Source organism: Triturus cristatus, chromosome 8 (genome assembly GCF_964204655.1).
Source record: "Triturus cristatus chromosome 8, aTriCri1.1, whole genome shotgun sequence".
NCBI classification, from domain to species: domain Eukaryota; kingdom Metazoa; phylum Chordata; class Amphibia; order Caudata; family Salamandridae; genus Triturus; species Triturus cristatus.
This window is the reverse complement of record NC_140591.1, coordinates 1118587896-1118601115: the sequence shown is the minus strand read 5'-3', so window position 1 is coordinate 1118601115 and position 13220 is coordinate 1118587896. Positions and strand designations below refer to the sequence as shown.

Sequence of the window (13220 nt, the reverse complement as noted above, 5' to 3'; positions counted from 1 at the left end):
ACTCTGAAATATGCAGGGTTTTGGGGGTGCCTTGCAGTCAAGGCTGGTTTTCATGCTGCCTTCCTTCCCAAAGAAAAGGAGGCTTACTTCCGAGGAGGAATTAAGAGTCTAGAGCACCTCTGCATCTAGTCCTTTAAAAAAAAAAAGTATTGCTTACGTAACAGCTCCTCCAGCTACCTCATGCATCCACAGACACCCATGTACCAGTGCTATACTTTGCAATCCAACTACTTAGTCACACAATCATATAGACATATATGCTATGAATAGAATGTTCTACAAAACCAATCATGAAGAGGCAAGGACATTCTGTGGACCCATTAGGCTAAAGACCAATATTAATTGGACAACATTTTGGAAACTTAATCAAACAAGCATTAGTAAATGCATTAGGTATTGCCTATGTGATTAATAAGTTGTTTTTTGTTTTAAGTTGTACCTTGCCGAGTAGTTGTACAATATAAGTTACAGAAAGCCTGTTTAGTTGTAAAACATAGCAATAATCTGTGTATAAGGGGGTGCCTAGAGCTTTTGGTCACGGTGCCCCTACACCTGCTTTACCATTCAAATCATGACCCTAGTGCCTGCAAGGTAACTGCATTTATGACTGCCTATTAGTAGCAAAATATAGCAATACTTGGAATTTAGCAGAATTATGACATCTTTTGGCCCCTGAGCCACAGCACCTGCTGCACCATTCAAATCATGACCCTAGTGCCCGCAAGATAACTGCATTTGTGACTGCCTGTTTAGTTGTTAAATATAGCAATATTCGGTATTTAGAGGGAAAGATAAAATGTGAACAGTAAACGGTATGCAGTGTTAACCAAAAGAAAAAAAGTTTGAACCACTAATGCGGATGGGAATGAGTAGTTAGGCCAAGGGAAACTGATAAGAGAGATAGAAGGGAAAGCAGGCTACAACCAATAGAAACAGAAAAGTAAACTGGTAAGTATATGGACCAATAAAAAATGAAGGCAGGATGCAAGTTCCTTTTAAGATAAATTGAACACAATAGATTTCACCAGCATAGCTCAAGCACTGTGCAGGCGAAACCCAACAAGCAAAGCACAAGCGAAACCTAAAAATGGGGCTTTGTAGCTCAATGGTTTGTAATTGGGCTGCTAATGCCTTTCGCCCCAGGTAGTGCTCAAATACATCTAGTGGTATCTAGTAGCATTGAGTGGCTTATGTGACATACGGACTACATGAAATAACCCGGTATTTGTAAAGCGCAAACAAATCACCCCTAAGGGTCTCAAGGCGCTGGAGGCCGTCGGGAAGATTAAGCGAGCTTTTGCCCACAGTCACATGGTGCTTGGCTGAGCTGCCGCCAGAGTCGGGTATCGAACCGTGAGCCCCGTGCTTTGGAGTCAGCTGCCCTGGCTGCTGCGCCACACCTCTCCCCTAGGTTGATCAGTTCAGCTGTCAGGTGAATGAAAGATTGCTGTTTTTAGTGGCAGTAACAGCGGAGCAATCACAGAAGGAAATATAACACACTTTAGCATTCCTGAGCCAGGAGCTCTCTACCTTAGGAGTGAGGGTAAAGTGGCCTTGCTATCTCCAGTGGACTTGAGACCTTTTCCACTGCAAGCAAAAACTTGTGGGAAAAGCACTACTATTTGGGACTCCAGTAGGACTTGCCCGGATTAGCATATCAGAGGGGCCGGGCAACTCTGAATGGTTTGGTATTTCCGGTGGCGGAATGTCCAGGTATAGAAAGACCAGACAGATTTTGTGCAGGTCCACACGTAAGCACTGTTTGCATTACTTTTAGCCAACTTTTCAACTAAAAAGAATTGCGCTAGAAAGTATCAGTTGATCTACACTTTGCATAAGTTTGCTTCACTTTTTGTGACTTGGCACGACGCAAAGTTTTGAAAAATCAATCCCAGATGTTTTATTAGAAGAAAATCTAGACACTTTTTGCTGACGAGATTCCATTGATATTAAATCACCAGCAAAGAAAGCTGTTGTGCAAGGCAAAGCCTGATATGTTCTACTTCTTTGAAGGGGCAATGCTGCCACCGAGTGGCCCATTCGAATATAGCATGTTGAAACCCAAGAATTTGAAGCATAGACACATTCTAACACCCATGCACCCCTCACCAGTCCATCATAGGCGGCACCTTTAAGGTTAATAAAAAGACCCGGGCGCACTTGCTCGCCATCAAGATGTTTGTTTTATTCTTTGTTCAGTAAGTGGGCTTAGGGCTCCACTACTTTACGCAGATGGCTGATATGTAGGCGATAGCACACACAGAGAAGAAATCTCAAAAACAAGAGAAATGTATTAAGTATAGTATGAAAACAGCAGCATGAGAAGCTATTTTACAAAAAGATGAGTCAGAACGACTGCGCTGGGATTCAATAATTAACAAGCATTGGTAATACAACGGTTTCATCGTCCTGGACGAAGGAAAGCGCTCCCTGACTAATAAAACGGGCCTGGAGAGGATGTAGCGCAACGGCCATAGCTGTAGTCACCATCCACATCACACCTTGATACCTTCTTGGCCAAAGGCACCAAACCTTAGCCTTCAAATACGAAAATAAAACATCCAAGCTCATAATCTAAATAGAAGCTGAAACCTCTGAGGCTCGATCCCGGTTTGGGTCTCGGCGACGCAACATCCTGTGATTCTGGGCAAATCACTTAATCTCTCCAGTGATAAATTGCTATCTAAATCAGCTGTAAAAAGATGCAAAGCTTTACGAAAAAGTTGTTAACAGTATTTTGGCTACGGGAACAAGCATTGGTAAATATGCTACAGCCAATAGAAATGGAGAAAAAATAAGTGGCACACACAGAAACCAATGAGAAGCCAGGAAAGAGAGGGAGGGAGGCAATCTCCTTTTAAGTTTATATTAAAAACAGATTACGCAAGCGCTGTGTAGGCGAAACCTAAAAAGCAGTATTGATACAGGCTGATTTCCTTGAGGAAAAACAACTCTGAGCAAAGGACAGGTTTGCTACCGGGCAAAGGTACCAAAGTAAAAAGTTACTTACCTTCGGTAATGTTATATCTGGTAGAGACACAGTTGAAGCCCCAATTCCTTAACTTTGAATTCTCCCCAGGTGCCAGACAGGTACTGTAAAAATTTCAGAAGTAGCTCTCCGCACCGGGGGACGGCGTTGTACGACTCTGCAGTGAGGTAGTCTCCGGATTTGACGTCAGTGGAGCCATGTAAGTCCCCGCCAGGGCGCGGACATCAGTTTCTCTGTGAAACCTTCCGCACAAGAACCCAGAGCCATTACAGAAACTGGTTGTGGAAACAATGTGCCAAAAAAGATCAAAAATCTTTGAAACATTAATAAAGAAGAAAGATCAAATGGTATGTTAGTGCCAGACATTTTGAAGAAACCCCCAATAAAATCAAAGAAAAACAGGGCTACATGAAACCCTGCACTCTGGAGAATAACCCCCATATGAGGGAAGACACCATACACTCTATAGACCATTCATCAATGGTAATGAACGGCATGGCAATAGTCAAACACAACCTACAACAACAAGACGGGCTGTTTGTTAAACCACACCATTACGTGATATATTGACAGTACCAATATCAAGATATGATGATACCAAGAAGACTTTCATAGAAAGAACAAATAAGTTAATACTGCTCACTGGTGTGTCATCCAGAGTGAAATAGAAAATCCACCCTCAATACCAACAACACACATCCGTGTCCCTAGCCCGCTCTGCACCCGATATCCACAGCCCGAGTCTGAGTGGCTCACCTGTGCAGTGAATTCTCCCCAGTGATCCTGACCTCGTGTCCAGTGTTGGCTGCCCTCTCCTGTCCTCCACGACAGTGCCTGCAGTCTGAATCCAGAGGGTCCCCCCGACCGCAACCGACTCTTAAGAAGACTCCAGACGTCCAAAGGCACCCCTGCACCTGAAGCCCCTGGGCTTTGGTGAGCTGAACCAAAGGAGCCCCTATGATCCTCTACATGCCAACTTACCTCTGATGTTGCTGGTCTTCCTCCTGCAACCTCTGGTGCCACGCCTTCAGTCTCTTTACTGTCAAGAAAACCCCCACTGAAAAGCAACGGGCGCCCGACATCAAATATGCACCCTGCACCTGGCCGCCCTTGCGCTGCTGGTGGTGTATGTTTGGAGCTGGTTTGTGCCCCCCCCCCCCCATCCCCATGCTTAACCTAACCCCAAAGCTTGGTCCCTGCAACCGACCTACTTACCAGGAAGCAGTGTGGCCCCTGTCTCCATTGGAAAGCATTGGGTCGAACTAAGATTTTGACCTCTGCATCCAGCTTCCTTTTGCAACTTGTGGTGCAGTCTTGGTACTTACCTAACCACTGGCTCTTGATGACTTTTGGCTCTGAAGAGATTGAAATTGTAAGTTCGATACTTAGCAGTTTAACAGCAATAGTGTTTACCCCATAGGATAACACTGGACAGTATGAAAATGTTTCAAAGTGTCGATTTTTGAAAGTGAAAAGTATTTTTAAATAAAAACGTACATACCTTATTAAGAAGACCTGATTTTTAAAATAAAGTACAAATAAAGCATAATTTTATAAAATTTGTCTGGATCTCTTTCTTGAGCCATGTGTCCATTATTGATCGTGTGTGCAATAAATGTCTTGCACTCCTCTGTGTTAAGTCTAAGGCTGCTCGCCCACAACACACTAATAGAGCACTTTGAGGTTTACATTGTGCCTTGTACACTTTTAGGGAAACCCTGGACTCTGTGCACGATATTACCACCTAGTGATAATATATACATAGCGAGCTTCCTACAACTTCTAAACTGCAAATTTCATACGTTAGGGTGAGTCAAGGTTGCATGGGCAAGTGATCAGGTAAATGACTTGTGAAATTGGTATGTTTTCTTAAAAAACACATTTTTTTCAAGCCTTGGTCAACTGTCTTGGTTGTAAAGCTACAGAAACTACAATGTATGCATGGGTAATGTCATACCACCCTGGTGACGTTCCATGTTAAGGATGACGTTGCTGCTTGCCATGCTTGTTTTCGTGGTCTTGTATGTAAGCTTCTCCAATATAAATTTGTCAAGTTCAGAATTGAGGCTATAGTAAAAGTGGTGACACAGATCGTCCTCCGCTTTTCCTGGTTCCTCTGAATATTTTCTAAAAGAGCTTCTCTATTTTGGTTACATGTGCTTTTCCTTGACCTCTGTATGATTGTCTCTGGATACTTGTTTGCTTTAAGTTTCTCTGTCAATGTATCTGCTTGTTTTTGAAAGTCTTCTGTTCTATTGCATTTTCTACGAAGACGTAGAAACCGTTCATATGGTAGGTTTTTTTTCAGTGGTCTTGGATGGAAACTCTGGAACATAAGCACGTTGTTTTTGTCTGTTGGTTGGTAATAAGTCTCTGTATGTAGCATTCCATGTTCCACTGGGATCCTAAAGTCAAGGACACCGTAGCTTGGAGTAGTGAAGTGGACCAACAAGGAATACTGAGAAGCAAACGGAAAGGAAAATCCCGGGGATGCAGATGGAATTCTTACAACCGCTTACAACCACCACCCTTTTACCAACCACCCCTCCACCCTCCACCACAACAGTGCATGGGTGGGATGAACCAGTATATCCCAATACCTACCTTTAGGCCTCCTTTCTGCAACGGAGCACCTTTTTTAGGTATAGGTCAAGGACAACAAAGAGGAAGGAAGAAAATGGATATCCAGGTCCACTGGGAAGAGAACAACCAGAGGATGCAAACTCTGAACCCACCCAACTGCACAGAGTACCACACAACCTAGTATTGAACTTAAGCAATAAGGAGCTGAGCCCGGTACAACAGAGTTTTGACTAAGGGATTGGGCTTTGTACTAACTCCTGCGTTGGACAAATTCAAACTTCACTGAGAACTGGCGGAATGTTTTAGGGGCTTAAAACTGAAAGCCTTTTTTGGACAAGGAAAATCAGATATTGACAGAGGTGACACAGGTCTTCGTAAGAAATCAAAGTTCTGCCCCCCTACATCAAGCATTCCAGTAGAAAGTCTCAACTTTGAACAGGTGAGTACAAGAGAAGTGAAAAGGATCCATCCAATTAAAACCTTACCCAACATGGAAAAAGAGGAACGTGCAGAACTGTCTGAATTGAGGTCTGACCTGTAGATCACAATCAAACCTGCAGACACAGAAGGTATGATTGTGATCCAGATCAGTGTACTACAGACAAGAATGTCTTTGCCTACTAGAGCACAGGAAGAATTATGTAGTTCTCAAATCAGATCCAACTCCTTCATTTCTGGGAGAAATAAATAACATGGTCAAGGAGACTGAAATAGGATCTCAAAAAATGAAGCTCAATTTCTAATGAATACAGATCCAACAATGCTGCTTTTCTTTATCCTGCTCTAAATACATAATAACAAAATTCCTACCCCGGGATGCCCAAGAGTTTCAGCGATAGACTCCGTATTAGAGCCCTTATCAGGGTTTGGTGTGATCACTTACTATGCCCCATGGTACATTGTGAACCAACATACCTGAAAGATACAAAGGATCTTTTGAACTTGCTCAAAGACATATGGTTCGATGCATAGAACAACCTGCTCATACGTTTGGACATAGAGAGTCTGTATGACAGTTTTCTTCAAGAGAATACCTGAAGAGTTTTGGAGGAGCTCCTGTACTCTTGAGATTGGAATCATTGCACCAAACATTTGGTCTTGGAAGAATGGCATTGACAAAGAATTACACATTGTTTTAATAAGTACAAGGACCAAAGGGCAGCAAATTTGCCCCGAGGGTGGCAGGCCTGTAAGTACACTGTTAGAACAGGAGAGAATACTCAACACCAGTAATCCCTTTGTCAACCCAAAAACAGTGGCAGACGTACATACTTGATATTTAGATTATGTGGGAAGGGGCGCAGGAGTCATTGTCCCCCTTCTTTACATGGCTCAACTACTTGAACCAGCAAAGGAACATGGCCTGCTACATAAAGAAACGCATTACAAACCAACTGACACAAACAACCTGCTTATGTTCATCCTACAATATGGACAGTTTCTATTTCTTGGTAGAAAATGCAGTAGAAGAAAAGACTTTCAAAAACAAGCAGATATGTTTACAGAGCAACTTAAAGCAAGAAACTATCCAGAGAAGATCATACAGAGGTCAAGGGAAAAGAGCATGTAACCAAAATAGAGAAGATTATTAAAAAAACATTCAGAGGAACCAGGAAGAGGAGAGGATGATATGTGTCCAACACGTTTAATATAGCCTCGAATCATATAAAGAAGATAATCAACAAGAATTGGAGAATTCTGAACTCACGCAATCTTAGATTAGAAAACCCTCTCGTCTCACACAGACGCAGTGCCAACTTGAGGGATCTCTTAGCACATTCAAGACCATAAAAACGGCATAGGAAGCAGCGATGTCATCCTTAATTTGGAACCTCAGAATGGTCAGGCATTACCCTTGCGGACAGTCTGTATTTTGACAACAAAGACTAAGACAATTGACCTAGGCTTGAAGATAGTGTGTTTTCTTAAAAAACACGTTAAATGCAATTCCACACAAGTTATTTACCTGATCACTTGTCCATAAGCATGGCGATGAGAAAGGTAAAGACTCAAATTTGCAAACACCGCAGTAATTTAAGGTGTGGCCAAAATACAACATGAATGTCTTAGCACTTTTGGACAGTAGAACATACAGTTAAGAACCTGAGCTGGGCAGTAATAGAGTGATTACAAGAAGAGAATATCAAGAACCCAGAGAATCCTATATGAGAAAGGACAAAGATGGATGGGATCTACTGTTTGTCAGCTCATAAAACAGGATTAAATGAGGAGATCCCTTAGATGTCACTAACGAGACAGAATCCAGACTCACCCTTACATGAAAATTGCAGATTAGAGGTCATTCCTGGGGACCCAGCATCAGAATAATATATGATAAGAGTACAAGAGTGCATCATATGAGTAACCACATCAGATGGCTCCTCCTTTTTTATGTTTTTAGATTTTCACCACATAAAAGTTATAGCCCTTAAGAATCTTGAGTCTGTGTACATAATCTGATATGCACACAGACAATGCAAGAAGGCACGGCCGGGAAGAGACCTTTGATTAATTAAGTTGGGCATACATAGAGGGAGACTTTGATGGGTGCTTTTACTAGGAGAACCTACCTAGACCCTTACACTCTTATGAATGTTATTTTACCCATTTGTTAACAGAGTTTGACTACAAGGTCCACCTGCCTCCTTACCAACATGGAGCTCTAAATAAGATTCAACGAATGAGCAGAAATCACACTTTATATGCATGATGAGTGTAGCACATACAATATCTTGGTAATCTCAAGGATAATACTTGCATACTGTATACCGACCTAGTGCATGCATTTGATATGCACATATTTAAAGTAACTGATGGAGACTCACATTTTGTACTGCTTACACACTGGTCCTGCTTGATGTGAAATAATCAGAGGGATCATTTGGAGACTTGTATAAGGAAACACATAGATATATGTAATGATGTTGTGCTTGATTAATTATCCCTCCCATACCTACAGAGAAATGAGAACATAGGGACCAAATGCGTCAGTATGTATGGCATCTATAAGTATGATGAATGGAAGTTTCACAATTGAATGCACACAAATCGAATACTAACAGGATCATAACAAAAGCCAAATAGCCTGATGAGGCATTGGTGTGATGACTGAAAGATGTTGACCCAGGGATACAGAGGATACTGATTTCCTTAGAGCATGCCTACCTATTTTTAACTCCGTTAGGGTGCCCTTGAAAATAAAATGTCCTTGAACATTTTAAATCTAGGATTCCACCCAATAACCAAAGAACTCCCTTGAATACCAAGGTTGAGCCCATCCAGATACATTAGGTATCTGGACGAGCACTTTATGCTGAAGCATGCCATTTGGAATTCCAGTCCTTTTGATACCATATGGTGATCCCGTTGGGCTGGTATGGAGAGATAGGCTAAGTACAGTAGGGCGGTACCTTCTGTTTTTGTATGCATAATTAATCCCCTCCATTCATTACAGAATCCACCTGCTGTCACAACAGCACAAAATTCATATTGCTCTTTCCCAAGAATCTCATACTGAGCGAGCAGAGAGCCTCTGCATGCAGTGGCACTGGAGAGGGGCAAGTCTCAGGCACAAACTTTTCCACCTATACGTGAGGGTCTCAATTTGGATCAGAGCTGGGGTCCAGTTTGTAATCCTCACCTCAATCATAGACCAAAGGGCATATATAGTCCTCACAGGGAAGCTTGAAGATGACCAGATGGTACTGGGTAGAAAGTACGCCACAGCATACACAGCAGTCCTCCATCCTAGACCAACTGTCGTCACACCTAGCAGACTGGGCCCACATCCCTTGGCTCTTCTGAGGTGATTTTAATTGTGTGCTGGACGGAATGCTCGACAGATCCTATCCCCCTTTCCCAAGTGCACAATCTACTTTGAACGTGGCAACACTATCCCAATGGCTGCCCCACTGGTCCCTCTCTGCTATCTGGCAACTTCAAAATCAGGCATCATGACTTCACTCCTTTTACTCACTCAAGCACAATCGGTACCTACGACTGAACAGGGTGGTCTGCAATCCCAGCATTCCCCCTAATAGTCACACCAGCTGACTATTAAGGGAGAGATATCTCAGAACATAACCCTACGGTATTGAGCTTAGCCTAGGTAAGGCCCGTAAGCCAGTACCCACATGGCGATTCTCTTCCTCGTTCCTGGACAATGGAGTCCTGAGAGAAGGCCTAGCATGCCAGCTCACTGGATATTTCCAAAGTAATGAGGGTTTGGTCACTACAAAAGTGAATAAATGGGAAGCACTGAGAGTGGTCGTTCGAGGCCATTGCATTCAAGCGGTAGTGGGTGCTCACAAGTCCCTTGAAAATGACTTAACATGGGTTGAGCGGGAATACACACACGCAGAATGCAGGGCTGTATCCAAACCCTCAGCTAGGACAATTCTGGGTGATCTCCACAAGGAGGAAGCACGTTTGCTTGAAAACTCTTGCCTCAACTTGACATTGTATACTGCCCGTACACACGCCGAGATGAACAAATCGGACCACCTCCTTGCCTGGCTGCGGTCTTCAGGCTCTAGATGCTTCCCCCAGTTATGACCCTCCGCGACAGGATTGGTTCCCTCCTTTATTCTCGCCAAACCGTTTGCAAGACCCTTTTCGACTTCTATAGTACCCCTTTACAATGGTGCCCCAGACCTTTCTCCAGTAGCAGTCCACGAATTCCTAAACGAGTTAGATCTCCCTAGAGTCAAGGGCACTACCCAGGAAGAACTAGAGAGCCCTGTAATACACCAGGAAATAAATGCCATCATCAAAAACCTAGCCTCCACCAAGTCCCTCAGCTTGGACGGCCTCTCTGTAGACTTCTATAAAGCTTACTCCGGAGTTCTAGCTTCTAAACTGAGGCAAAGCTCTCAGAAGTAGCTAAAAAAGGTACCTACTTCAGGGAACTACCAGTTCACCCTGCCTGAAGTGCAATTCTTAACTTAAAGGCTTATACCTTACATTTTACATACACAATAGTCTGTAGTAGACCACCCACCCATCAACCTAACGTATTGTACACTCTTGGTAATGCCAAACACCATCACCAGGCTATATACATTGCAAATTAGTTCATTCACAGCCACCCATCACCGCCTTCACGAGATAGGAGAGGAAGAATTTGGGAGAACATTACAAGAGAAGGAATTGGGCATACCTCTCCCCAGCCAAAATCTAAAGGGTTTTACCAGGAGCCTCCACCTCCTTTTCAGACAAAGACCTCCAACATATGGTTTGGTCCGGACCGTCCTTTTACCGGAACCGAATATTTTGCACACGACCCACATGAGCCATCTTACTCCTTCGTCCCACATTGGAAAACAGTTGCTCTTGGAATCTTCTGCTGGCCTAAAAACTGCTGATTTGTGACAAGAATTCTGGACCTCCACCTGCTACTCATCAAACGTGCGATTATCTGTAAATGGAAATCGGGCCACGCCCCTCAATTTGGCGCTCAGAGGTGCTATGCTGGGCACAGGTGGAAAGTAAGGCCTCACAGAGAAGAGAATAAAGGCCTCTGAAAACACTAGATCACAGACAGCTGGGACACATAATCTGTCTACACTGGGAAAAACCCAGAGACTATACTCTACCTCCTTGAAAAGTACAAGTCTATCCCACCTTTCCTGTTGGCCTCGGTCACTTCCCGACTACAATAAACTAACTTGCCCTTCTCCCACAGCTTAACTGCATAACACAACCCAACTAGAAGCCTTCTTTCACCAATATCACCAACACTTCACAAAACAGACATCTCTCCCTCCTTCAGACTCCATGTAACTCTGCTTATTGGCATCTTTACCCCCTCCAACTGAACGTTAATGTTAGTAGCTATTTATTTTTAGTTTTAGTGCAAAAAAATGCTCCTCAAACCTAAAATTTCAGTGTTTTTGCCAGATCGTGATCTCTGTAACCCACACACCACCTATAGCTAACCCTTTACTGACATTCTGTATGATGTTTCGCAAGATTTGCATACCATAATTATGTTGCACTGAATTGTAATTTTAAGAGCTCAATAAAAAATGTTTTTAAAAAAGAAAATAACAAAATTGGCATGTGACAATTTTGGAAGAGGGCAGGAGCTACAGGAATCTAGCGCCGGGAAACAATAGCCATAAAAGGTTCTGCAAATAAAAAGTGGTTTGGTGTAGATGTCAGAACAGCCAGGACAACCCAGTGTTGATTGAACAAGTACACTTTAAAAGACAGGTCAATAAAATCGTGGATAGAATGGAAAAATAAGTGCAATCCTATTTTTTTACCTCCAAATTTTGACATTCCTGAGCAGAGTTGGTAGGCAAACCGATCCACTTGATTTCTTTCTTTTCTTTAGAAATTATGTTCATGGCCATGAGTACATTTAAGGCATCATATACACGGCGTCTTATATTTTTCTGATCATAAGCCTGCTGGAGAAAAATAAATAACTGTACCCGAAGAAATCAATATTTAATGATGTGATGAAGAAAAAAAATCTATAAAGCATAAGCAAGTTAAAATGGAAATTGGTCAACAAATAACAAGTGATGCACTTTCAAAAGATTTGGCAAAAAAATTCACAACATACTTACCGACTCATTTGGTGAAATATGGTTATCAAGAGTACTGAATTCGGCTACCAACTCATCTGCCACCTCATTGTAAGAAGTTGTCCCTTTCTTCCGCACCTTTTCACAAACTTTCATAGAAAAATGCCTTAAACCTTTGCCATTTTTTTCACCTTTTTTGCTTCGTTTCCTGCAAAAGAGCCATCTCACACTATTAGAACCCAAACAGCCATGATACTTTAATTTCAAAAAGAAAAATATTAATAATTTAGGATTTCACTGAAAGTTATCCTCCAAATAGTTTTATTTTCTGTTTGGACAGCAAAGACTTAAAACACCCACAAACGACAAGATTAAAAACCTTTAAGTGGTTAATGCTTTTTAAATAACTTTGTTGCTCCTAAACAGAGTTGGAAGACTTGTGAGGTTTTAGCAGCTGAACCGTAGTAAAGAACTTGTAGCTGTGAAACTTGCACACCAAGTCTAAGAGGGCAGGCCCAGACAAATTGCTTACAAACTTCAGTTGCTTTATCAATTCACTTTAGGGTTAATTGTAGACTGCAAGGCCACACATTCTCATCTTTGTTCACCTTTACCTTCTTTGCTTGTGAATACACATCGACAAACTAAGCTTTAGGGTCTCATTCATTGGTTATTCACAGTGCACTCCCACAAATCAATATTGGTTTGCAAGATTTTAACAGGAGGTATAATGTCAATTTTTTAACTAATTGTTCAATGCTTTGCTGGAAGACACATCAAAATTAGGCCCAGAGCCGTGCATTCCTGGATGTATTGGTGTGCCGATGCACCAAAAAAAAAAAAAAAAAAAAAAAGGTAATGCGCAGGTACAGTTTCCAGATTATGCCAGTCATTGATAATCATGCACTGTTCATTTGAGGACAACTCTACAGTAAGGAAAGAAAACAAAACTATATACTTTTATATTCTGCAGTATTGTAATAAGCTTTCCAAAAGGTGAATTTTTAGGCTTTGACTCCTCAAGCAACGACCTATGAGCAGGAAAGGTTGGGAAGGTACATATCCCTAGGTTTTGAGAATGTAGAGCTACCAGACTTACAGTTCTTTAATCCAGC

General features: G+C 42.2%; 1 protein-coding gene across 11 annotated transcripts in view; it reads right to left on the bottom strand.

The window, feature by feature from the left end:
* TFDP1 (transcription factor Dp-1) overlaps positions 1-13220 on the bottom strand; it is a 392616-nt gene that overhangs the window by 207928 nt on the left and 171468 nt on the right. For 6 of the 11 annotated variants that reach the window (XM_085622724.1, XM_085622725.1, XM_085622723.1 and 3 more), the window contains 2 exons: positions 12148-12313; positions 11839-11985 (listed from right to left, as the gene is read on the bottom strand). In XM_085622724.1, the coding sequence (XP_085478850.1) occupies positions 11839-11985; positions 12148-12313 (313 nt within the window). The remainder of the gene's footprint in view (positions 1-11838; positions 11986-12147; positions 12314-13220) is intronic. The other 5 variants (XM_085622729.1, XM_085622731.1, XM_085622728.1 and 2 more) reach the window with 1 other exon arrangement.